Below are 26858 nucleotides of genomic sequence, written 5' to 3'. Positions count from 1 at the left end.
CACTTGCTTGTCCTTTCTGCCCTTCAAAGGCATAATGAGATGGTACCATCAACAGAACACTACCACCTGTCACTGAAGCTGCAGATGCCTTGATCTTGGGTTTATAACCTCTAGAACTATGATGTGTAGATCCCTATTGGTTATAAATCACCCAGTCTGCAGTAGTTAGCTGTGGTAGCCCCAGCAGCTAAGGCATCCTATATAAAAGTAGATCCACACCCAAGCTTGTGACTTTTCCATTGAAACCTTGCCTCTCTGGGTGGTAATTAGTGACTCATGGGCTAATAGTGATAATTGTGCAAGCTTTAGGCAGGTGATGTGTAGACATCAGCAGAGTTTAAGGAAGTAAATACCCCAGTTAAATGAGTACTTTGGTACTTAAAATTTTTAAGTTTAAGGTGTCAGAAAGGCTAAAAATTAGAAAAATAATCATCACTCTCATGTACACATGTGTTCCCTCTTTGGTGTGTGTGTGTCTGTGTGTTTGCATAGTCTTACATAGTTTGTCTAAGTACATACACACTATGCCATGTTCTTTCACATAAGATTCTTAACATCATTGTGGTAACTACATAGTAACTATTTCTTTTTGAACAATTACATTCATTTTGTTCTTTCTTCATAAGAAAAATCTCCACTGAGCATCCAACTTTTCTCGCTTTGGATTGGCTCCTGTGAGTGAGCCTGTGCCTCCTGCCCAACTAGTGGCAATGCCAATATTTCCTATTTGGGGTTCTTTTAGATCTTATAGTTATTTAGGAAAGTTGCTGGACAAATCCTAGAGCAGTGGTTCTCAACCTATGAATCGAAACTCTTGTGGGGGTGGAAGGACCCTTTCACAGGGCTCGCATATTAGATATTCTTCGTGTCAGATATCTACAGTCCTGTTCATAACAGTAGCAAAATTACAGTTATGAAGTAGCCACGAAAATAATTTATAGTCACGAAAATAATTTATAGTTCAGGGTCACCGCAACATGAGGAACTATATTAAAAGGTCACAGCATTAGGAAGGTTGAGAACCACTGGCCTAGAGTCACTCCTCCTTGTAGATAGTGTGTTTTATTGATCTGACCATATAACCCAGCAAGAACCAGAATGAAGAGGCTTAGGGACTATGTCAGTACTGAGCAAGAGGACATTTGCTTAAGGAAAGCCACACCCTGGGTTTCATCTGGGTCCCATCCGCATTCGTCCTTTTAACACTCAGTCAATGTGTTACTGCACCAGATCCCTGTCAGTAAGGCCCCAGTGATGAAGTTAAGAGAAGAAAGAATGCCAGGCTACTTTCAGCTCTAATAAAGGAGAGGGTGTGGTTGCTTACTGCTTTGATAGTGTCCATACTGGTGGTGGTGTTGACAGTGTCACCATATGCGGCAGCTAACAACCCTGGCCCTGTGTGACTGCCAACTCAAATCCTGCCGCTGGGTCTCCCTTCGCTAGCAGACACTTGAGGCTTGGGCACCAACTCCATTATAGCTGTGGCTTTAGGGGAGAATTCCAGTATCCAGTCCATCAGAAGCCTGTTGGACAGAATCAGAAAGCAATATCCAATAAAACTGTAGACAGTGTCTTTACCAACATAAGTGTACGTTTCTCCTGGGAACACTGTGTGCCAGAGCCTGAGGAAACTGGGCAGGGTGTGAAATCCAATGGTAGTTACACCTGCGGATCCTAAGTCCTAAATGTGCTGCACAGTGCACAGCAAGGTGACTGTGTACACTTGTGGGAGGTAGTTCAGCCTTTAGGAGGTGGGGTCTGGTGGGACAAAGTAGGATCATTAGGGCAGTGTCCTTAGGGGATGCTGAGACCATGCTTCTCTTGGGCTTTACACAGCACAGTGCATCTTCCAGATGCTTCAAGTCAATGCTAATGTAGACAGCAAATGTGGTTTTGCTTTAGACATTCTGGCATGTGTTAAAGAAGAGCAAGTCTCAGCTGTACCTGTCACAGTTTGAAGTGCTGTGTGCACAGCATGACCTTTGTCCTTTTTAATCTTACAGGTTTTTTGGACCCTGAAAAGAAGCTTTTTTCTCATCGAATATTGTCTAGAGATGAATGTATTGACCCATTTTCTAAAACAGGAAACCTTAGGTATGTACTTGGCCAGTTACCATGGGGACAGCTTACTATTCAGTTTCCAGACAGTGGTGGCACAAACCTTTAAGCCCAGCACTCAGGAGGCAGAGGCAGACCGATCTCTGAGTTGAGGCTAGCCTGGTCTACAGAGTCAGTTGGAGTACAGACAGGTCTACACAGAGAAACTCTGTCTTGGGGAAAAAGAAGAGAAATGAAGTTTGAGACTCAAGTTTCGGAGGGTTAGTACACGACCATCGTTGTGGGGAGTGTGACAACAGGTGGGTGTGGGGTACTAGCTAAGAGCTCATATCTGACCCACAGTGAAACTGGGTCTCCTCCAACAAGGCCACACCTCCTAATGTTCCCAAAGCTCTTCACCAGGTGGGATCCAAACATTCAAATCTATGAGCATGAGCCTATGGGGTCTTCTCATGCTAACCACCACAGGCCTAAGGGTACCCAGTCCTTTCTGCACCCTCCAATCCTATTCCCTCCTCTGGACCACACAGCTGTGCAACTACTCTTAGGTGGTTCTTCATGTCTGTCAGAAGTGTTGCAGTGATCATCTTCCCCTGCATGGGCTGCATGGTGGCTTCTCCTTCACCTCTCACCCATCTGCCTTCCATGCCTCGCTTCACCAGCTGGCCTGGGAGAATAAACCTTGAATTTCTGGCCTTTTAGAGGCCTGGGTAGACCTCACTATTGCAGAGACAGGAAGCAATCACCTTGGAGGTGCTGGGTTTTGGCTCAAAAGGCAAAGTAGCTGAGAGAAAGTGAAGGATCTGTAGGAAGCAGCAGTGACTCCAGCAGCTGGCAGAACGTCACAGTTTCTTCACATGGCTTCTGAATTGATGGAGGAGGACAGCAGTGCCAGCTTCTCAGTTATAACTTCTTAGCAGTTTGCCAGGCATTCATTCCACCTATACATAAGACCCAAGTTAAATAGCTAAGTGTTACATCTTCCCTGTTTCCATGTCTTCCTTTTTTGTTGTCTTTCTATTGCTTCCTGTCTTCTCTAAGCTTTTGTGACAGGGCTAGCTCATCCAAGTCCTACTTGGAAAGCAGTGCTATATCTGAACTTTGCACAAGACAAGACATTTCCCGTTTCTCTCCCGAAAGGCTGTGTCTGCCGTTCGTGTATCAAGTGGCATTCATTTCTATAGTGTGTTTATGCCAGGTGAGGGGGTGTGGCTTACGCAGGCACCCTCTTCTGACACTTCATCTTTAAGGACTCTGTAGAGACCAAAAGCTGTGTGTGTTACCAGTAACGAGACTGGGGTGTCAGTTGACACCAGGCCTCACTTTTGCCAGCTCATGTAGAGGGAGCAAACTGAAAGCACAAGATCATGCAAAGCTGTCTGAGGGGATGGTTGCTAGACCCCAGCAAAATCACACGCCGTGTGCTCAGGGACAGCTGCAGGTCCACGCTAGGGTCCCACGTGAACTCTTGGCTCTGTACCCTGGCTGTGTTTGTGAGTGTGGTCTGACCCATTTGTTTACAAGAACTGTGCTCTGACCTGTGACTGGAGAAGTTACAATTTAGGAGAGTCAAACAGTGGAAGAAAATATTTTAATGTTACTTTCTCTGGACAAAACAGTATAGATTGTGAGTTAAGCGAAAACAACCTGTTATAGCTGGCTTCTTTGAAGAAATCTGCTCTTTGCCCTTTATATGTAGTCAAGAGTCCTAAACTATCCCTTTTAGCAGAGTAAAAGATTATTGAACTGGCAGATCAGCATTTGTGTAAACTGCATGTTTTTGCTTGTAGAAATCTCTTTCCCTGTGGAGACTCAATGGTTTGCATTATTGATGACCGAGAAGATGTCTGGAAGTTCGCTCCTAACCTTATAACTGTGAAGAAGTATGTCTACTTCCCAGGTACAGGAGATGTGAATGCACCCCCTGGGTCCCGGGAACCTCAGACAAGAAAAAAAGGTGGGTGACTCCTCATTGTGAAGTTAGCATTTTGAAGAATGTTTACCTTTTTTTTTAACCTGCATAATGACTTATAAATTCAATATTCGCTTTATTCTTCTTTGGTTTTTTTTTTCTGTGTTTCAATTTTCCTGAGGCAATTGGGTTTATGTAATGAAAAGTAGAATATTCAAAAATCTTATTAGGGTCTGGTGATACTGTTTATGGTTATCCTGCTCACCTACCTTTCACGTGGCCCTGGGTTCACCTAGAGGAGGAAGTGGGGGAGCAGTGGCGGTTATACTGTAAATTTTTACTGGGTGAGTAAATATTAAAAATGCTGAGTATCTGTGATGCTGTTGCGTTTCATCCCAGGCTTTTTTAAACAATATGCCCTGTGGATTATATATACCATAGAGGAAGTGAGGTTATAGTTGTTCCCCTTGTAAGAACCAACCCCAATCAGGGACTTACTGCGTGGAGACTGCAGGAGCCGTGTCTGTTAGAGACATGTGAGCCAGAGTGTCTGAAGGAAATGTATGTTTCTTTTTCCTTCCTTTTTTTTTCTTTTTTGAAGATAGTCTTTTTATGTTGCCCAGTTCCTCTACTTCAATCCGAATACAGGGATTGCAGATGTGCATCACCAAACAATTTAAAAGAATGTTTATAGGCATGCCATTACTCCCATAGTCCCTAAAGTAGAGAGAGAAGATAAAACCCCTTTTCTTGGGCCTTGTAGACAAGGACATTGACCTTGGAAAGCCACTCCCACATGGACTATAAAGGCAGAAGGTATGTGTATGGCCACAGACCTGCACTACTTATTGTCCGGCTGTTGGATCAGAATCTTCCTGAGGCCTGAGCTAGAGGGCAGACAGTTCAGGCTGTCCTGGAGAGGGGGCAGTTTTGAGAGTTTTTTTTAACCACTGAGTAACAGTAACTTTTCCTTTTGTGTGTATATTTAGTCAATCACTCTTCTAAAGGAGCCGACATCTTAGAACAAGCTCTGTCAGTGAAGGATCCTGAGGAAGGCAGATCTGCTCCTGGGGTGGAGCAGAGCAATGGCCTTGGGAAGGCCTCCAGGGAGCTCAATGGTGGCGAGGCTGTAACAGGAGCTTTCCCCAGTAAAAGTGACGAGAAGGATACCTGGCCCCTCACCCGGACCTCTCCTACTAGCAGCCCCGGTGGCCATGGGCTGACAGAACCATCAGAGCTCCCGGTGTCTTGTGAATGGGATAATCGCACCACGCCAGGGGGACAGCCCGTCCAGGGAGACTCCGCCCAGGATTTGAATTTTGACTTGTCCAGTGACAGTGACAGCAGTGAGAGCAGCGAGTCAGAAGGGCAGAGGTCCCTCTCGGCTTCTGATGCAGAGAACGAGGAAAAAAGAGGCCAGAAAGCTTCAGCTACCCAGGACAGAACCAAAGTTCCACAGCAGGGGGCGTCCCCTGACACAAGTGGGGGGAGGCCTACAGCAAGCCCCTTGGGTGAGTCTGGGCCTAGCACTCACCCACATGATAAAGTACCAGACCTGGACACACAGGAGGAGGGTGAACGGGACAGTCTCTGTGGCCTGGGCAATGGCTGTGTGGACCGGAAGGAGGCTGAAACAGAGTCACAGAACAGTGAACAGTCGGGTGTCACTGCGGGCGAGTCCCTGGACCAGAGTGTAGGGGAGGAGGAGGAAGAGGACACGGATGATGATGACCATTTGATACACCTCGAGGAGATCCTAGTCCGGGTCCACACCGACTATTACACAAAATATGACAGATACCTCAAGAAGGAGCTGGAGGAAGCTCCAGATATACGGAAAATTGTGCCCGAGCTTAAGAGCAAGGTGCTGGCAGATGTGGCTGTGATATTCAGTGGGCTGCACCCAACAAACTTCCCTGTGGAGAAGACTCGTGAGCACTATCATGCCACGGCCCTGGGAGCCAAGGTCCTCACTCAGCTGGTGCTGAACCCTGATGCCCCCGACAGGGCCACTCACCTCATTGCAGCCAGAGCTGGTATGTGCCATCATCCCTGATCCCTCGGGTAGGGACAGCAACCAACAGTGCTCCTGGGTGGGCGTGCACCTCTTGTGCTTCCGCTTGATCTCCTTTCGAGGCCATATCATAATGGAACACTCTTTATAATCATGACATTTTAAAAACAAGGCTAGGGAGATACATGAGTAGATGAAGTGTTTTCCACATGGGTATTAGGACCTGGGTTGGGATCCCCAGGAGCACGTCTGTAATTTCTATGCTCCTACAGTGTGATGCTATGGTAGACGGGAGAATCCCAGAAGCTTATGAGCAGGATAGCCTGGCATAAGCAGACAACAGACCCTGCGTCACGGTGGAAAACAAAAACCAACATCCAGGGGCTCTCCCTCCCTCCCTCCCTCCCTCTCTCCCTCTCTCTCTCCCTCTCCCTCTCCCTCTCCCTCTCCCTCTCTTTCTCAGTTGATAATTGACTTTGGGTAAAGTTTTTTTTTTCCTGTACACATTTCACTTGTCTTGGGTCCCTAGAACAGTTACTTTGATGTTTTGTATAATGGTAATGGATGCTGCTTTAAGAAAAGCTTAAAGAAAACAAATAGCTAATTACTATTTTAAAAGGTCTTTAAAAGCAATTTGACTTTCCCTTAATAAAGATCACCCATGCTATCTAGGCACTGCTTGTCCCCTTGCTATTTCTCAACAATAGTCAGTGAGTTGGCTCTGCTCGGCTGTCAAGGTGACTCATTCTCAGTCTCCCTGAAGGTTGCAGTCTTGTTTGATTGGCTCTGGCTTCTGGCTCTGATGTCATCTGCCCTGTAGATCGAGCAGTTAGCACAGATTGGTGGGGGTCAGACAGGCTCTCTGGCCCCAGCAACATCTTTTGTCGTCCTTCCAGGTCAGGGCCCTCCTTGGGTTGTGTCTGTGTGTGCACCTGCTTATGGAGGGACTTTCCAATACTTGGTCCACATCTGTGTTTTACCTGGTTCTGAAGCTCTTTTCTCTGTGGACACTTCAGCCATAGGGATGATGTGAGATGTAACAGGCATCCTACCTTTTCCTTTGAAGAGAATGACTTCCTTGAAGACACAGTTAGCCAGGGACTCAGTTGGCTATTTTATAGCATAGGGTCACTGAGCTGTGCACAGAGTAGCTGTCATACACTAGGATAAGGCAGGATCAGCTGGAGATAGAATGGAGTCAAGGAGTCACTCAGTCCTCAGGGGATCCTTTATACACACAGGAAGGACAAAAAGAAGCAGGGGACAGGGTTAGGCCAGATTGGTTAAGGAGGTCCTGGAGTTGAAAATTGATAGATCTCTTGCCATGGGTGGTGCGGGAGCCCAGGTCATAGACAAGCCTGGAGGGCAGGGCCTCAGGCTGTCTGTGGGGTAGCTCGAAGATTAGAAAGTAATTTAGGTACAGAATTCCTGTTGGCAGAGGTTGTAGCTCCAGCGGTGAGGAGGATGCTTGTCTGTAAGCCTGGTGTGCAGCTCCATCCTAGGGAATATATAACCCCCACTCTGGTACACCTGGGCATGCAATCTGACATGTTGTCTCTGTAGGCACAGAGAAGGTGCGCCAGGCACAGGAGTGTAGGCACCTACATGTGGTCAGCCCTGACTGGCTGTGGAGCTGTTTGGAGCGCTGGGACAAGGTCGAGGAGCAGCTCTTCCCGCTCATAGACGACGATGCCCGGGCACACAGGTAGGCTCCCTCCCATCCACATCATCCTATTCCACGCTGCCTTTCCTCCCTCAGGTACTCAGCCTCAAGCAGGCATCTAGGTCTGCCCCCCACCCCACCCCTGTGATCTTCCCATACTGGACCAGAAGTTTCTGCAGACTCAGTTCTACTTCACATCCAGCAGTGATGTGAAGTGGATATGTGAGGAGAGCCTTACTGCTGCAGCGTGTAGACTTCTCAAGGTAGTCATTACTAAGTGTTACAAATGACACCCAACTCCCAAGGCTGCAGGGCTCCCGAGAGGAGCCTGTTCTGTCCACCCTGGCCTTGACCTCTGCAGCGGGAAGTTGCAACTCTTCTGTGAACTCAAAGATGAGCAACAGTTAACATCCAAGGAAGCATCAGATCTGGGTTTTCTCTTAGTACAATTCAATGTGGGATTCATTCGTACATCCTAGTTTGTATACATTTCTTCGGGGCTGATATGCCATACATTATATAAAGGAACCAAAGAAGGGGTGGTGGGATGGAGGCCGTGGAACACGTTTGCAGAATTACTCCAAGGGGGAGGGAGGTATATGGAAAAGGAACTTCCCAGTTTTTGTGTATTTGTGATGAGAAAGTAGGATGTTGAGGGCAAGTGGCAGTCAGTTCTGTTGAGAGTAGCTCTGGTCATTGTCGGCTCAAGCAGATATCACAGCATGAAGTGTAGAGACCTGACGTTGTCCTGCTGGAGTAAAGGCGGCTTCCTCTAGGTTGTCCTGCTGCACAGCAGGCTTGGTGATGCTGGCGGATGAACACCATGTTATATTTACACATCATTATGTTCTAGAGTCCGAGTTACAAATCTTCCATGTTAAGGGTTCGGTCAAGAATTGAAGAAGCTTTTCATCTGGAGCCTAGCCAGTAGTTGCTGTTGTCCCTGGTACACATCGCCACATTCCTGTATCCACCCCCTCTAGTTGTGCCTCTCTTTCATCTTGTTGATAATACCGTTCATGGCCCTTGCTCTCATCCCACAGGGGGAACAGCCCTGCAGCCTTTCCAGACAGACAGAATGTGCTCCCAGCAGCCTTGTTCCACCCAACACCCATCCATTCCAAGGCCCATCCTGGCCCCGAGGTTCGCATCTATGATTCCAACACAGGCAAGCTCATCCGGATGGGTACCCAGGGTCCTGCACCAGCTCTCTCCAGTGCTCCACTTATCCATGGGGAGCCTTCCTCCTTCAGGTACGTTGTGGCACATCTAAAGTGTTAAGTTTTAGTTTCCTGAACCTATGAAGATGGTTATATTGGACCACAATGAAGACAAGTGACATTTGAGGCTCTGCTCAGTCCTTGGTTTGTGTTGTCCTCCGTGACAATGGTAATTTCCAGTGCAGAGAGCGCCTCCCAGCTTGTGCTGGATTCTGGTGTTTACTCTGCCTCATCTTGGGTTACAAAACCAAAAGTAAAGGAACCCTTGCTTTAGTTCTGCGATATCCTATATGAGTCATGTGTTTCTGCAGCGTGCCCAGTGCTGGCAGGGTACTCAAGAGTGTCCTGGGGTGCCCAGCAGAGGAGGAGTCTATGGGGGCCTCCGACCTCCCTCCCAGATGTGTCCTGCAGCAGGCAGTCTTGGTCTCCTGGACTCTTCCACATACTTGTCAGAAGGTTGTGAGAACACTCCGTAGATTAAAAGTCATTTGTTGGTTGGGTTGGTGGTGCCCCACAAGGGACAGACCCTTCTGGCCTTCTACTTTCTCTATGCAGTCTTAGTCACCCCATCTCTATGAACCCCTCAGACTCCCCTTATATAGCTGAAGCACATCCTGCTTGTTTAAATAAGGAGCCTAGAGGTTTGGGGCAATGATACAGTGTTTGGCTTGCAGTCCACATGCAGTCACCTGCCCATTCCTTTGTGCCCCTCCAGAAGCTCTGAGATCATCCCTGGTAGTTGCCCTATATGGTCAGCAGCCCAGAACTATAATGGTGTTAGTTCTGCTCTGATTGCAGTAGGCCCTGGAGGCCTGAGCAGTTTGCATGTTTTTAAGAGAGTACTTTTAGGGTGGAACAAGAACTTTGTCCTGTGTGGCCCAGCCTCAGTGACACGCAGGCAATTGGAAGCAGGATTGGCACGAACAGAAAACCAAGATGTTTGTTCAAGACTGGTGTGAAGCGGCTCTCTCTGCTTCCTCAGTGTGCCTTGAGTGTGCCTGCTGCTTTGCAACTCAAAACATAAAGTGTCATGGCTACTGAAACTTGTTTTCTTCCAATTAGTCACTCACATGCTTGGGTGTGTCCACTTGCTGCTGCTTCTAATCACATCACCAAAGTGGGGTCACTGAGTTCAAGGTCACTAATAGTTTTACTGTAGTACAGCATAGCAACTTTTGCCAAAATGTGCTGCAGTTGGCCTGACACCCAGAAGAGTAGACCTGTATGCCCTGCTGAGGTGTGTGCTGGACATACCCAGTGAGCCGTCCTGGGATGCTAAGGGATGGCAGGAGCCTTGTGGTAAGCCTACCTCTTGTGGATGTAGGCTTATTCTCAGAGTGCACTTCAGCAAACTGCCTTTTTATGTCCTCTCGATCCTTTTTGTCTACTGAGCTCTTCTTGTGTGAGAGGGGTGTTAGGGGTTGGTTTGTCTTGTGAAGGTTTGTCAAGTAAAAGTTTAGGGAGCCCCCTACGTGCTTACAGAAGAGATGCCTTGGTTAGTGCCATCCTGCCCAGCGTCCCTGCCTGTGTATGACCTCACTGAGTGGTATGGAGGATTAGGGATTTTCCTCTGGAGCAGGCACCTATGGCTCAGACATTCAGTCACTGTCTGTGAAATGAAGTTCGGTATAGTTTTCTTGAATTTTCACAGCTCAGTCTGAGCCTCCTTTCAGATTCTATTGTAATTAATACCATTTGGCAAGTTCTCCACACTCTGAAGTGTCACTGGTCTCAGAGCACAGGGACAACAGAAGTTTTGGCACCTCCTGCCGTAGCCACAGCTAAGCTTGGCTGCTATGCAAAGCCTAGCAGGTGTGAGGTTGCAGTCACACACACAATAAAGTAATTGCTTGTGTTACAGTATGAGAAATCTGAGTTTGGTTCAGAACACTATTTACATTTTTCTGTCCTAGGGTGAAACACTTACTCTTTTGTCAACATGTCCTTTAAAATGCTGAGACTGTCCTTATTTTTGAGGTTTTGGCTAAAAATTAAGAGGATGAAGGGGAAGGGCACAGCTGGCGGGCGGTACTGTACTCCTAGAAACCCACATAAATGCTGGCCACGGTGGCATGCATCTGCAGTCCCACTGCCGGGCAGGTGGAGACAGACAGATACCTGAATGAAGTTCAGCCAGCCTAGCTGAATCAGTTAGAGGCCTTGTCTCATACATACAAAGTGGAGGGTGATTGAGAAGACACATACAGTTCAACCTGTGGCCTACACACATGCACATACTTGTACGAACATGTTCATTTGCATACCACATCAAAGTGTAAAAGAGTACTGTTACCTCAGATGGGCACAGTGACACCTCTGTTCACCACCGATACTTGCCGTCTCACTGCTTTCTGCTTCTGTGACCCATGATGCTGGAGGAGACGGTTGGTGGGGTGGCAGTGTTCTAAAGAGTCTTCTAGCAAAGCTCCATAGCAGAAAGTGTGCTGTAACAGAAAAAATTAAACCACACGGTACCAAAAAGCTCAAAACCAGGTGAGGTAATGTGGAACTTGTTGGCCATAGGTGTGTGCAGGTCCTTTGTGTGAGACACACCTGCACCCAGTTGGAAGTCAGGGCAAGTGCGGCCTCAGGACTGAGCTGGATACCTGGAGCCCAAGGTGGTCAGTGCATGGGTGATCTCAAGAGAAGACACTGTAACAAGGGAGAGAGATTAAGCATTCAGCTTGTGGGAATTGGGGGTGTGATGAGCTCTAATCTCCTCACAATCACTAAGTCCAAAGGTTTCACTCCTGTGCTGCCTGTTGATTCAGACATGAAGTGTGCTTGTGTTTCACTGAGGATGTTTAAGTGGACTCGGCATTTGGCTGGGCTCTAGCGGTGTTTACCAAGAGTCATACCCTTTGACCCAGGTTCTGCTTTAGGAGCTGTGCCCTAGAAGTAAAAGCAGTAACTGAGGGAACTCCAATTTCTTTCTGGCTAGAAATAATCATAAAGCTGTCCCACAAAACAATAGTAGCCGATGACCGGCTGGTGTTATTCTCTATGGGTGCTGCACCGCAGTGGGGAGCTGAGGCCACCACAGCATCCAGGATTTGAGAAACAGCCTGGTGACTGCGGACACTTTTAATTCTAGAGTTCTGAGTGTGCTATGGTCAGCCCAGAGAGGCAGATGGGTGTGGGGAAGCGGTGAAAAGATGGAGAACTCAGGCAGGATTTGGGGAAGGTGTGGGCCTTTCCTGGGGGAGCAGAGACTGGGCACAAGAGCCTCAGTCCCTATGAAGTGGGGACATGCGCATTCCAAATCTCTGAGTCCACCCTCTGGAGGTTTTGTGTGGGACGCTTTACATGAGTATAGTAACTTAATCACTGCTCCTAAGTGATTGGCTCTCTGGCGGTCAGAGGTTGGGATTGGGGTTTGAAGTTCCAGGTGTCAATCTTTCTAGGAATCAGTGATAGATACTGGAGGAACCAGCCCTGTTCTGAAGCCTTGATGGACACTCCAAGGTTTTGACTTTTGTGTCAGGAACCGGGAACATCCTAAGGTTTACCCTTAGTGGTCAAGGGGTCCACATCTCCGTTGCTGTCTGTTCTGCAGTATTATTATAACCTGATAAGGGGCGAGAAGGAGCTGTGATTGAAGGCTATTTCTGAAATTCAGTTTCTAAATTGCAGTTGGACAGCAGTGCTTCCAGAGTTTAAAGCAGCCGCAAAGTCAGTATGTGCTGGTGTGCACCTGCGCAACACCTGTGCAGTCTGCTTTCCCCACTGCGGAAACCAACTCAGCTTCTCATTTCTTTTTCCTTAACTAAAAAAGCAAAGGCCCTTTGTCTAAGGTGAGTACAGTGTTAGGCACAATATTGTTCCTTTAATTACTTGGTTTTGTTTGAAGCGTGTGTCAGTAGACTAGGGATATCCAAGACAAGTGAAAGTAATGAAGTGTTGTCTGAAAACTAATTGAGTATGGTAGACTGAGCCTCAATAAAGCTTTTATTCCAGCAGCAGAGAAAACAGGCTCTGAAATGTGAAGCCGCCTCATGCAGCTGCAGGAGCTGGTCTCTGGCAGTGCATGCTGGGAAGGTGACTTGTGCTGATATTTTCTTTAGAACCTGGAAGTGTCTTGTGTATCCAGGTGTCGTCCTGTCCTGGTACATTAGAGGATAGTAATGAGTCATCGACTGTATTGGTTGTAGAAACTATAATGGAAAGTGACTTTGTATTGTCACAATGACATGTCATCTCAGCCCAGTTAGTTCACTCTGTAGGCTGTCAGGTAATTGTCAAGTGCCTTACTCTTGCTGTCCGCACTTGCGCGGGCAACAGGTGTCAGAACTACTTACTTATTCATGGCCTGACTTCAAAGGCCGATGAACTGACCAGCTAACATAAGGAAACATGGAGTCTCTGGCCCTTTCTCTTCCAGGCTTGCATGTCTGCACACAGCACAGGATGTCTATGGAGCAGAAACATCTAAATGCTCTCCTTGTGGGTGTTTGTGTCCTCTAAGAAATGTAGCTGAGGGATTTGACCCCACCTTGATCAGACCTGCTCTGCCAGATTCCTCCTCTGCTGAGTGAGAAAGTCTAGCGTGCGTTTCCTAACAGCACCATGTGTGTCACTCCCTTTTAATTTAAACTAGAGACTCCTCCCATCCTTGTTGGACTTTGCTTCCTTTCTGCTGAGTCTCCTACACTGAGCCACTGAACACGTAAGGTGCTCTGGTTCAGTTCTCCACGCTGCTGGTTGGCACCTAGTGATTTTCTTTTACAGTCGTGCCCACCACAATTCCAGACATCCACAATGGCCTTGGTATCCAGTCCACATCCTTGACAGTAGAGAGTCCTCGACCCCATAGCGTAGAGGAATGAACCAGTGTTCCACCCATCCTACAGCCTGTGTAGCTCCTGTTCTGTCTGTCGCGGGGCTCCTGCACCTGCTGAACTTCTGAGATTTCAGCCCTGTTACCTCCATGAGAGAGCGGCAGTTAGCTTCATCCTGGACCTGGAACTCTATGTAGACCCATTGTGACAGGGCGCTTGGCAACAGCACCAAGCACTATCTTTGGGGATCATTGTCACCCAGGCTGTGAAGTTGTAAGTTTTGCTTGGTACTTGGTAGCTAAGAGTAGGGTGGAGTCTCCCAGACGTGTCACTGAGTGACATCAGAGACATCTGCAGGCACTCCTTAATGACACTCAAGCACATTAAACGTGTGGCTTGAGAGCAGGCTATGTCTAGTTTGTAGGTGATTCCATCTGATATTCCTCTACCTCAGGGTGTCTGAAGCAGGGTGAGGTACAGGTCCCCACTGGCCATGTGGAGAGGTGGACCCCTCAGCTTGACTGCACTTGCTAAGATGACAGGGGCCCCACCTGGAAGCCAAAGCCCAGGGAGAAGCCAAACATGGCTCTCTGGGGGGACACTGAGCTGGGAGTATCCATTGAATATGCTTGCTCTTTGGTGAAACAACTGTGTTTTTGCGCATTCTCCAATTGAAGTGTTTGATTATTACTGTTAATGTAAGCCTTTGTATGTTTTTACTTAAATGAGCATTTTCTCAGTCTACTGTGGTTGGACTTTGCCAACCAGCACCTTTGTCTTTGCATCTTTGAACTGGGCCTTTGATAGAATGATAAGAGTTTTTGCTTTGTGAATTTTGGAAGTTCTACTTACCAGCTTTTCTTTTTATGAATTGTGTTTTCATTGTTGAGTTTATTACTGATAGGCCAACCTTCAGATTTCCCTGGTGATTTATTCTAACCATTTGCATATACTAAAATATGATGTTTTCAATCAAGTTTGGTTATTTTTTGAAGGAGGGTGGTATAAGGGGGTTGTGGATGTGCTCACACACGAGTACCCCCACACACACAAGAATGCATGTGGAGGCCAGAGGTCAGTGTCCCATGGTGTCTTCATTTGCTCTTAACCTTACAGTTTGAGTCTCTCACTAGACATGAGCTCACTGATTTAGTAAACAACTGACCAGTGAATTCCTGAGATCTGCCTGTTTGCCTCTTCAACACTGGAATTAAAGGAACATGTGTGGCCAGCTGTGCCAGGCTCTTACCGAGGTTCTGAGGACCTCAACTCAGGTATTCATGTTTGTATGACAATTACTTTGTCACTTTTTATAGAAGTCGTGAGAGGTTTTTCAACCCCCTCCTGCCCCATGAGGTTATGGGGAGATTGATTGGTTAGCATTTTGGGACAGTCTCACTTTCCTCCTACTGTAGCTTCTCCACTGCAGGAATCACGGGTGTGCATCTCCATGCCTCACTAAGCCGTGAGACTTTCTTGCTAACGTCTTTTTGTTGAAAATGTCCTTTTCTCCCTTGACTTTCATTTGCAGTTATCTCAAAGTCAAGCAAGTACGTTTCTGTGGCTCTGTTTCCATTGACCTGAGGACATAGCAACTTTCTTCCAGTCTTGGGCAGAGTTCTGTCTTGTTGATAGGTTGTTGAGCGCTGTGAGGGTTGGTGCATCCTCCTTGTCACATTGAGGAGGGTTCCTCCTTCCTCCCTCTGATAGGAACTTCCCTTCCTGGTGCCTGTGAATGTTTTGAATGGTTGTGTATTGTTAGTAACATGACCCTGTAGTTTTCTTTTTGACGTGCTTCGACATGTGTAGTTAGCCTCTTTGCTTTTCTGTATCACATTTATGCACTTGTTTCTTAGAGGGAAGGTCTGTGGGCTTGTGGGACGTGCCACAGAGCAAGTATGGAGGTCACAAGACAACTTACAGGAGTAGTTCTGTCCTTTGACCACGTAGGTCCTGAGGATCAAACTCAAAGCTTGGGTCAGCAAGCTTGGCAGCAAGTACCTTCCTTCATCCAGAGCATCTCCCCGGCCCACTGATAGCTTTAAAATAAAAGAGTGCCTTCAGACTCTTAGAGTGGGGCTATGCATATAGGTTTGTATATGTTGGCAGGCACACCAGCCATGAGTCTGTGACATTTTTACTACTCTATGCATTTTCACATGCCTTGTGTGACTTGCTTCACAAGTTGGATCAGTAGTGTTCCCTCTTTTTCCCTTCCTCCGCTGAGCCTGTAGAGAGCTGGTGCCACACCTTTGAATGTCTGTATGTTTCAATGATATGGACTGGACCTGGAATAGCCAGCCCTCTTTGCTCTGATTCCAGGAACCTTGTCTTTTTTGCACGTCAGTCTGGAGACCTCTTTCTAAAAGCCAGTTATTTGTACTTGGGAGGTAGATAGATAGTCAAGAAAAGGATCAGAAGTTCAAAAATCATCCTAAGGTCAGCCTAGACAGCATGATACTGTCTCAAAAATGAAACAAACAGCAATTATTTATTGACTTGTGGTTGTTTCCTTGTGTTCAGCTCCATGGTTTCTCTTTATCATCTTTCTCCTGCTTACTGTCTTATAATTTGTTCTAGCAGTTGGATGCATGCAGTCCAGGATACTGCTTCAGAACAGGGTCTTCTATAGTGCCCTCAACTGCTCTGTCCTGTGTGTGCTTCAGACTCCATGCTTCTGCATGAGGGAGGTCCATGGTGGACTCTCTGTTCCCTTAGCCTCAAGCAGTCTTGACTTAGCTCCATTCCTGAAAGTTGTATTCCAGTATAAGGATCCAGGCTAATAAATAGTTCTATTTCAATCTCCTGAAAGCATCTGGTCTCTGAATTTGATAGACAAGCCCTACTGTTGCCTTCTTTCTCCCTATAGGTAAGGCATCTTTCCTCACTGCTTCCAAGACACTGCTATTTATTTGTTTGTTTGTTATTTTACTTATTTGCCCCCTGTGTGGGCTGCTGTGGGTTTTGAGAATCTGGGGATTCACTCAGCCTCTTAGATGAGAAAGTTTCTTATTCTGGGTTAGGACTGTTTCCAGCCATTGCTGTTTGGGTTCATCCCTGCCAGTCTGGGGGTCTGAACCTTTGGTTCCCACTGCATTCATCTTTTCCTCTCCACTTGTGTTTTCCCTCTGTCCAGACATGGTGATTTCTGTGAGTTTGCTGACATTTCCCCCTTCTTCAACTTGCTGCCAAGTCCATCCTGTGTGTGTGTTTTCATTAAGCTTTTCATCTCTTAGACTTCCCCTTCGCCTTCTCATCTTCTATTTTTTCCCAAGGGTTTCTTCTTTTTCCATCTCTTTCAGATATATTTGTAATTGATGGTTACGGTCTTTTTGTTGTTCATGCTTTAAAATCTTTGAAAGCTAAAAGGTCACCTTGGAGTTAACAACCCCTCTGTTAATTGTCTTTTTTGTCAGTTGGAAGTCTTCTGGTTCCTGAACTGTAATTCAGATTGAAGCCTAGTCACTTTCCCTTCACATTAAGGATCTGGGTCTGGTCCATTCTCTACTTTACCTGACAAATGGTATTGAAGTAAAGGAGGGTGGTGGTGTTACTAGAAAATGATACCAAGTCTCTCTTCTGTGCCTCATCAGGTACCCAGCATGGAGGTTAAAATCCAGGCTTCCTACCTGCTTCCCATCTTCATTAAGGCAGCACAAACAGGCTGACTCTGTCATACTTTCTCTTTTGGGGGTGTTTCTTGGAGTAATAGGCTTTGCCCTGGGTTATCATGAGGCAAACAGGAGCTCACAGGTACTCCAAGGAGTCCTTGGAAACTTCGGTATGGGTCTGTATGTAATATCTTACAGTCAAAGAAGGTGTTTTTCATTTTTAAGCACTTGGAACTTATCACCCTTTCAGAACTCTTCTGGTGCCACCAGACTCAGGATGACTATGATCTGGGCGTGGCCTTGGCAGTGTTGACCTTTGAAGATCAACTGTCAGCTTTAGTAGAAAGGTCTTTCTTCTTCTTAGCTCTTCAAACTTAGTTGAAACGTTAGACAACCTTAAAGAGAAGCATAGTACATTTAATTTTAGTAAAAGGAAAACTTACACGAGCTTTTTCCTGTTTCTCTTTGGAGCTGCGGGTGTTGGAAGCAAACAGTGGTGGCTATAAATGTGGTCAGTCAGGTGTCTGGAGTCCTGCTGCTGTCCCTAGATAGAAACCATGGCCAGCAAGGAAGAAGGTGCTTGTTCCTCAGGCCTGGACAACTGCAACTATGGCAGCAGGTGGCGCCATGGTGTTAACAGTTCTCTACCAAGCTCAGGTGTCTGGGCCCTTGGCTCTCCAAGTGTTTATAAAGGCTCTACACATGCCCAGCTCCCTGTAGGCCTAGGAGGTTTAGAATGCCTTAGATGTTGGCATCAGTTGGCATCGGAACTTCCCTACAGGCCTAGATGCCAGGATTCCCTAGCCCTTGACAGCAGACTCTGTCTTCCAGCACCAAGGTCCGTGGTTTCTCTTCTCTAGTTCTTCAGTCTTCTGTTTGTCATCCTCGGGTCTCCCCTTGTCTTTGTCCCGGCTGTTCTGAGCTCTTCAGCTACCAACCCGGCCTCTGTGTGCCGACTGTTCAACTGTCACTGCCGCTCTGCTGTCTACGCTGCTTTCTTCACCTTGCCACTTAGCCCCCTCCCTCTACTGAAAGATGGCAAATGATGATTAAAGAGAAGCCTAACACTGCAGAACTAGGATAGGCACCACAGGAGAGCACTGCCCATCTAGCTCACCAAGTGAGCCGATCAGCCTGTCCCGTGCAGCTGGAGGGTGGGGTTTTCCCGGTACTCACTGCATTGCCCTTCGGTGCCAGTCAAAGACAAGTCTCTGGAAGGCCCCCAAGGGAAGTCGTGTCCTTTAGTCTAGGTGGAAACTGTTGTAGGGTCATTTAGAGCTTGCCAAACCTTGACTTATGATAGCAAAAGCTCTGGTACCGAGGGTTTGAAACAGCCCTGGGGCAAGCAACTGCAGTTGCTGTGTAGCTTTCCTGCAGTGTCTATGGAGGTAGGAGAATGTCCAGTTCTACATAAAGATAGTTCAGCTGTCTGTTTGAGGCAACCAGGACAACAAGGGGAAGTCTGATTGCCTCCTCCCCAAATTCTTTGATTACTTACAAGAAAATAACATCAGAAGGAGTGTTTACTGTAGCAAATTTACCAATACTAATAGTGGTGTTTTATTGTTTTAAGAGTCACCTCATCTGTCTCATAAAGGCAGTATTGGGCCTTGACCACACCCATCCTGATCATACTTTCTGCTGAGCTGGTTGACTGTGGTTTTGCCAAGGATATGAACATGGAGTCTTAACTGTGGAAAAGCAGAGATTGCACTTTTTAGATTTCTAAGTAGAAAATACTTTGCCCTCATTAGATAATATCTGGTTAGCCTAATATAGTTGCTTTTTGATTTGTGAGTTTGGGTTAACCCCCCATTATTCTTGTTTATTACATTTTAATCTTTATGTGTGTGTGCATACTCACATGCATGTGTTTGTGTGGAAAAGCATATGCTATGGCATCCTTGTGGAGGTCAGAGAACTTGTAGGAGTCAGTTCTCTTTCCACCTTGTGGGTCCTGGGGATCCAATTCAGGTGGTCAGGCCTGGCAGCAGGTACCTTAATCAGCTGTGCCATCTGGCCTGGTCCCACATTTTTCTTCATGGTGGTGGGTGGGGTCTTGTCACCTATCTACAGTGTTTGTAATGGCCAGCCTGGGACCCAGTGGGCAGTGATACTCTGTCTCGCTCCTTTACCTGGGGAAAGACCTGTTACAGAGATAACTGTCTTACTCTCTAGCACAGTCTGGCCTCATAGGCTGTCCTCAGACTCCCAACAGTTTTCCTGCTTCAGCCTTTCAAGTCCTAGAATGTGCATATGAGTCACTGTGCCTGGCGTGCCTTAAATTTTGACACAAGCTTAAACATGCATAAAATATATTCAGTGAGGTGTTTGGAACACCTAGATACAGATTGCACACAGATGCTGTTTGGACAGAGCTGCAGTTTTTGCCAGTAAGAATACCAGCTTTATGTTGGCATGTTGGGGGCCACTTGGTCCTTGCAGCTGATTGGCCGTATAGTACTCAGTGCACAGGTAACCTAATGTTTCTTCCCCAGCCTTTGTAAGCAGATTAGTTCCACTCCGTTGATGCCCATCTCTTAATTCACTCCTGTTTGGGTTCTCTTTTGTGCTGAGTAGAATGTAAATGTCACTTTTGTTTTCTTTTGTCTTGTGATTCTTGTGACTTTGAGGGTAAATGACATTTCCTGATGATTTCTAGCAAACCATTTGTCTTTAAGTTTTGTGCTCAGGTCAGGTGATGCCCTCTGGACAGGGTGGATTCTCTGTAAAGGAGGTGAGTGTGAGCTTCCACAAGGCCAAGGACATGGCCCCTGGAGAGATGCTGGGTATGCTAAACGCGCAGAGATAGCAAGTGGGCACAGTGGAGAGAGCACTTATCTTTCCCTCCAAGTGTTATCCGTTCGCCTCGTCCAAGAGTCAGGCAGCTGCTCAGATGGAAAGGTGCTATGGAACTGCTTTCCTCACACGGGACTGTAAAATTCCTTTCAGAGCTGTTCAGCCACATCAGCAGCAGATGTTTGGTGAAGAGCTGCCAGAAGCTCAAGATGGAGAGCAGCCTGGCCCTGCTAGAAGAAAGCGACAGCCCAGTATGTCAGAGACAATGCCGCTGTACACTCTCTGTAAGGAGGACTTAGAGAGTATGGACAAAGAGGTGAGAACGTGATGGAGGTCCCAGGGCCTAGACGCTTGTGTGCACCAGCTCAATACAGATTCACTGGGGTGCCATGCAGGACAGTACAGGTGGTGGGAACCAGCACCCGCTCCTATCAAAATGATGTACTTGTGTGTTTGGCAACAAGACACTTAGCCCGCACTCCAGAGCTCTGTGACAGTGTCTGAGACATTCCAAATGTTGTCCTAACAAGAGTTGCTTCTGACATTTGGTGGCACAGGAGACACAAGTGCTTTTCAGGATACCCTACTAAGGAACAGTCCAGACAGACAGTTGATGGGGTTCAAGATGAGAAAACCTAAATTAGTTTGTGTTCAGTTGAATATGGATTTTAAATACATGAATTCTGACAAATTAGCACCAGTTTTTCCTGTCATTTTTACACCACTAAATAGTTTTAGGTACATAAGTGGTTAGCTTTTTCAAATGCTCTACTTTGGGAATTGAACACCGGACTACATACATGCTTTGATTACAGCCTAAATACAGGGTGCAAATACATATCTTTTGGAACTAAAGCAAAAGTGACTCCTAGGTCAGTGGTCTGTATTCTAGACTCATGTCTGTACAGAAGCCCTGGCTCAGCCCTGGTGTTCCTGTGTCTGTTGGTCTTACACATCTTCCTCGGGCCTCTCAGGCTGGCACTCTACAGAAACTTTTGCTCCCAGGATCTTGTGTAGTCTGCAGTGTCATTGCTCCATAGCCTGCTTTTAGGGGACCACTGTGACAAATGAGCCTCAGGTCAAGGAGACGAAGCTGCCTCTACACTTTTCCTGCAGCCACAGTTGAGCACGGTCTACGTGGCGTGCTGTGTTATGGGGACAGGAATGTTGTGTTTCCATTGATCATGCAGCAGAGACTGCCCACGAAGAAAGCATGGTTTTCATTTCTTTTTAGCAGAAGCAAGAAATGCAAACATTTATTCTCAGGGTCCAATCCCATCGACAACTCAGACAATAACTTCTGAGCTCTACCATTTCTGTGTTTTTGAACATGAACTATTTCATTGCATGAAAAGGTTTTTCTCAGCCACTATTTCCTTGTCCTCAGAGTCAGATGACTCTTATCTACAACAGTGCCCGCTCCCTGCAAGCATGGTTGACTCTCTGCCCTGTATGACTGCCGTGCTGCTGTTTGCCTTCTGGTCTGTCATGGGCTTCCCTTGTGGTCCAGTTGGACACAGCTCGGCCACACTTTTGGTTTTTATTCACTCGATATCAAAAGACCTCAAATTATCATGTGAAACAGCAGCTTTCAGCAATAAAAACCAGCCTTAACCCCCAGCCTCCATTCCTCAGAAGTGTGCTCCTAAGGAGGAGGGGCTGGTCCTGTGTCTTCACGTGCATGGGCACTTGCTCTTGTGAGAGGAAGAAGACTCGAGACTTCACAGCCCTCAGCACCCTGCATGGGCTTTTGTTCATTCCTGGGTGCTGGGCCCAGAAGAGAAAACATCCCTGTCCTCCAGCAAAGATAGCAGCCAGGATTCCCCATAATTAGGCATAAGGGAAATGTTCTTGCCTTCTGAGTACCATGGGCCCCAGATCACCTTGGGCTCTTTTCCCAGTCTTCAGAGGGAGGAAGAGGGCAGGTAGTCACAAAAGATGTAAGCACCAGGCTATTCTCACGTGCTCTGGCCACCTAGGATCTGCCTATAACGTCCGCGTCCATTTAGTGTTGATGTGCCTGTTACATAGGTGCTTAGGTTTAAAACTCTTCTGTGTCATGGTCTGTCCCTCTCTCAATAGTCACTGGTCATTGCTCTTGGACCACCCTGATCCAGGTGACCTCATCTTACCTAGCACAAAGACCCTTCTCCAATGAAACCATAGACACAAGGACCAGAACAGTACCTGGGGGCCAGGGGTTCGGAAATTGGGGCTCTCTCTTTCTACCAGAAGCACACACTCACATCCCTCCCTGTAGCTACCTGGGGTGCTTCCTTGGGTGAGTTGAAGCAGGGTTTGTTTTTTTTTACCTGAGAAATTAACCTAGTTTATCAAATATGTATACAACTCAAACATTTACTTGTAGTAAATCATGAAGAAATTTATTTTAAAACAATTCTTTGATGTACATCTAATCTTGTCATTTACTAAAGATGAAAGCAAACTTGCATACTAATAAGATGAATATGCTGATTTGAAGAATGTTTATGAATACATATGTTGCCATGCCTATGGAGCCCAGAGGACAACCTTGGATGTTGTCCCTAAGGTACTGTCCACCTTGGTTTTGAGACAGGGTCACTCACCAGCTAGGCTAGGCTGATTGGCTAGCCAGCCCAGTGGGTCCACCTCTGCCTGCAGAGCTGGATTATAAATGTACCACTATGCCTCGCCTTTGTGTTAAATTTAGGGGTTTCATCCAGATCTTCAGGCCTCGTGCTTGCAAAGCAAACACTTTACCCACTGAGCTGTGGCCCCAGTACTGTGTCTTCATCGAATATTTGATACTGCAAAGTGTGGAACACCCTCAATATTTTTCATATTAGAATACCATCTCCAAACACACACGCACAGAATGGCAGTAATATGCTCACAGCCATTTCAAAAGTTTTTGGGAAATTATGTGCTAATCCCAAACCAGAGTTCATTTGGTGATTTTTATAAATGATATTCAAGCAAACACCTCAAACACCATGTTTCAAAATCAGCAGTCTACCATCCTAGAACCTTCATCCAGTAACTGATGGAAGCAGAGGCAGATACCCACAGCTAAACACTGAACTGAACTCCTGAACCCAGTGACAGAGAGGGAAGAGTGATGAGCCAGGAGGTCAAGACTGGGCTGGTGAAGCCCACAGAGATAACGGACCTGACAAAGGGGAGCTCTTGGACCCCAGACTGATGGCTGAGAGGCTAGCATGGGACTGATCCAGACACACAACACGTACACATGTAGATCAGTGTTTACCATGACGTACAAATGAACCTTGGGAGCCCATTCCATATGTAGGGAAACTTTCTCAGCCTGGACACATGGGGGAGGGCCTAGGCCCTGCGCCACATGAAGTGACAGACTCTGGAGATCCCCCATGGAGGGCCTCACCCTCACTGGGGAATGGTGGGGGTCTGGGGGAGACTGGTAGAGGGGCAAGGGAGGACGGATGGGAGAGGGAGCTGGGATCAACATGTGAAACAAGCATGTTTCTAATTTAAATAAAAAATATATTGAGGAAAAAAATCAGCATTCTATGCAATATAGCTGAAAGAGACCCTAATTTCATATTTATGTTTCCTAATGACAGAGAAGTAGCCTTTGTTTTCTGCCAACCGTTGTTTGTGTCTGAGCAGACGGTTTTTTATGTAAGGCGTCAGCACTGACTGTAGTTGTCTCCAGTCTGAGCTGTGGTATTTCAGGCAGCTGTCAACTTGACACAGCCCAGAATCACCCAGAAAGTGAATCCTGGTGAAGAATTACCTCGCTTGGTTGGCCTATGGGCATGCCTGTGGGGGTTGTCTTGGCCGTTAACTGAGTTGGGAAGACCCATCCTGAGTGTGGGCAGCGCCATTTCACGGGCTGGCCCTTGAATTGTGTGAGAGTGAAGAACACTAGCTGGGCAGTGCAAGCCAGCAGGCAGCAGTTTCTCTGCCTTTTACTGGGTGGGATGTGACCAGCTAGTCCACCTGCCACCTTGACTCCCTCAGTAATGGGCTGACCTGAAGTGTAAGCCAGACAAGCCCTTTCTCTCCCTTAGGCTGCCTTGGTCAGAGTGTTTTTATCATAGCAGAAACCCACCGTGAAGTGGGTTTGTGCTTTTTTTGTGCCTTCGATTCTTGTTGGAGGATTGTGGAGGATTTCAGAACTTGGGGCCAGAGAAGCTTTTGAGTTTTGAGAGTTTAATGAGCCTTTCTGGTAGGAGCTTGGAAGATAAGATTGCTAAGAATAATGCAGACAATGGAGAAATAAGTTCAGAATTTTGTCCTTAACTCAGTTGAGGCTATCTATGAATATTTTTGCTAAGGGTCTGTGTGCCTGGGGGTGGAGAAATGCTGTGATTGTCCAAGAGCTCAGCACCACTAGGGTGAAACCTTCCATGTCTCAATGGGACAATAGAAACATGTTTCCTGAGGGGTCAGCACACAGAATCTGCCAGAGGGGCAGGCTACAGCTTGAGTTTCAAGCAGAACTTGGCAGTGTATAAGCATTGTCCACACACTGCTGGTTTTCGAGGCATGAAAATACAAGATTGAAAGAACTGTATAGAGTGGCTGAGGCTTCCTGCCTTTGTAGCAGGGTCACAGTGCCTGTGGAGAGGGCCTGCTTAGGGAGAAAGACTCAGAAATGAGCAGTACTTTTCCTTCCCTTGCACCATGTCTATTCTTCCTGACCTGGTGAGCAGGATCCCCACCCTTGTCACTGTTGTTCCTGGCTTGCTTTGCAGAAGTTTTGGTGACTTCCTGCTAACTTCACTCATGCTGTCTCTCTCCACCTCTATGCCTTCCAAGTTCTAGTAATGGGAGACCTGGAATACCTGGTATAGTCAGACACCTGTGTGTGCTGTGGCCCCACAGGAAGTTCTGCAGGCACTCTGTGTCCCCCGAGCATGCTCTGAGTGGTGGTCTTCAGGGGGTTCTCATTGACTTGGCACCCTGCAGTGCACGAATGCTCCAGTGCCTTTGGCAGGGTCACAAGTTCTATTAAAAAATCTTTTCAGCCCTTTGACTTTGTTCAGAAATTAAAGTGTAAGCAGATCTAGTGAGGATGTGTGGTGTGCTTTTGTACTGTATACACCGAGCCTCTGCAAAGGGAAGGCAGGGACTCGTGCATGCAGACATAGATGCAGCTGGGTTGGAGGAGGCGAGTACCGTGAGTGGTTGTAAGAGTGAGGTCAGTGCAGACAGACATACACGGGTAGGTGCTGCAGGGTCAGCAGCCCTGTCAGGCACAGTGACTGCACTGCCAGCCACTCTTAGTCCCATTGTATACTATCTTCTCGCAGTGCATAAGATTGAGTTCCTTGTTGCAAGACTGGGGATCCAGCTCGGCCTTATGCATGCTAGGCAGATCCTCTACTACTGAGCCACGTGCAGCCCAACATTATAGTTTGAAGGTTGTTTTGCTTTATTACTACATTTTTGCTTATGGGTGGGGGTTCGTGCTGCAGAATGTATATTGAAGATCAGAGGAGAACTTCCTGGAGTTGGTTCTCTCCTCCTTCTGTGTGGGTCCAGGGGATGGAACTCAGGTCATCAGGCTTGGCAGCAAACACCTTTCCCAGCTGAGCCATATTGCTGGTCTCGGAAGTTTTGTTTCTGCTGAACATTTTATACGTGTTTAGGATGTGTATGAGCTGTAAGCTAATGGTCGTATATGAACTAAAGGTGACTGAAGATAATGGAAAGTCTGAAGCATGTTCATATTGCCTGGTTAGCTCCAAGTCTGTTTGGTGTGAGCTAATTTAAGGTAGTGACTGCTGGGTCCTACAGAGACCCCAGAACCTGCAAGCCAGTCTACTCTGTACAGTTTCCATCTGGACCCCCTGCACCTCAGGGAGCTGCCGATGGCAGGCACAACATGATCTGTTACATCACCACTGTCTGCCTTTGGTGTTCACAGCTGTGCTCAGTGTAGAGCTCGGCTGCTGCACGTAATTGCTTTTCCCACTCCTACTGGGTGCCATTGTACATGCAGGTTGCATAAGACGTGTCCTTTGCTGTAGGCAAATTGTGTCTGGCAGTTGTTACTTTCTGGGTGAAAGGCACCTTTCCATTGCCCTGCAAGTGTTAAAATGAGGCGGGTTTGCTTCTGGAGCTGGCAAGGCCCCTAGAGGCAGGGCATGGATTCAGGCCCACATGCTTGTGTGTAGTCAGCATTGCTAATAGTGCTTCAGGATCCTTTGCATAGCATTAGGGCTAACCTACTCTACTGTGCTGTCACTTTTTAAAAGTCCAGTTCTCTTAGGGCACTGTATGTGATCCCATCACTAGTGCATGAGGAAACTCAAGTGTGCACTGGGAGGTGTCGGGTCATACCGTACATACCCCATGCCAGGAGCACTGAACCAAAGGAAAGGCAGAGTGGCGCTTTCCGGGCAAAGTGGGTAGGACAGACAGATAAGTTGGGTTCCAGTGCAGTCCATCACTACTTTGTCCATGCTACAGCAAGCATTTGTGTTGTGGAACAATGGCAGTTGACAGTGTCTGTTTTGGTGTCCCTACAAATCTCTTTACATGTATCTGAGGACCGTCGGCCTGAAAGGAGGGAGCACCAGTTTGTACAGACTCTCCTTAACTGATTGACGTGCCTGTGCAGAGCTGAGCAGGAGTCTGACCCAGACTTGAAGTAGTAAAGGAGACTGGCTACAAAGTGAAGGCAAAGACACCAAGGTTTTTATTTGCCCATTAGGCATCTGCTGGCCCCCGAGAAATGGCAGAGCTCTCATCAAAACTGGCCCCTGTGGTTTGAGAGCCCATTACTTCTGCCACTTTACCAAGAGCAGCTCTGGTCCCTAAAATCTCCAAAC

The 26858-nt window shown here is 47.0% G+C and overlaps 1 protein-coding gene and 1 long non-coding RNA gene across 6 annotated transcripts in view; one reads left to right on the top strand and one right to left on the bottom strand.

Annotated features, from left to right (window-relative positions):
• Ctdp1 (CTD phosphatase subunit 1) overlaps positions 1–26858 on the top strand; it is a 56720-nt gene that overhangs the window by 13625 nt on the left and 16237 nt on the right. Inside the window, exons 6-12 of one of the 3 annotated variants that reach the window (XM_040757782.1) lie at positions 2004–2094; positions 3849–4015; positions 4960–6006; positions 7548–7689; positions 8691–8900; positions 12501–12661; positions 20209–20345. In XM_040757782.1, the coding sequence (XP_040613716.1) occupies positions 2004–2094; positions 3849–4015; positions 4960–6006; positions 7548–7689; positions 8691–8900; positions 12501–12633 (1790 nt within the window). In that variant the 3' untranslated portion in view covers positions 12634–12661; positions 20209–20345. Of the gene's footprint in view, positions 1–2003; positions 2095–3848; positions 4016–4959; positions 6007–7547; positions 7690–8690; positions 8901–12500; positions 12662–20208; positions 20372–26858 lie in introns of those variants that run through there. The other 2 variants (XM_005065412.4, XM_040757781.1) reach the window with 2 other exon arrangements.
• LOC121144306 lies at positions 1044–13932 on the bottom strand. Of its 3 annotated transcripts, XR_005881633.1 has the most exons (6): positions 13791–13932; positions 11421–11519; positions 11161–11311; positions 4469–4687; positions 2805–2999; positions 1044–1523 (listed from the first exon to the last, which is right to left on the bottom strand). It is a non-coding gene; the product is annotated as an uncharacterized LOC121144306 (long non-coding RNA). The 3 variants fall into 3 exon arrangements; XR_005881631.1 differs by lacking the exon at positions 4469–4687 and having other exon boundaries at positions 13791–13929; XR_005881632.1 differs by lacking the exon at positions 4469–4687 and having other exon boundaries at positions 13759–13801.

Source organism: Mesocricetus auratus, unplaced genomic scaffold (genome assembly GCF_017639785.1).
Source record: "Mesocricetus auratus isolate SY011 unplaced genomic scaffold, BCM_Maur_2.0 Super-Scaffold_100015, whole genome shotgun sequence".
Lineage (NCBI taxonomy): Eukaryota > Metazoa > Chordata > Mammalia > Rodentia > Cricetidae > Mesocricetus > Mesocricetus auratus.
This window is presented reverse-complemented; position numbering and strand designations above follow the sequence as displayed.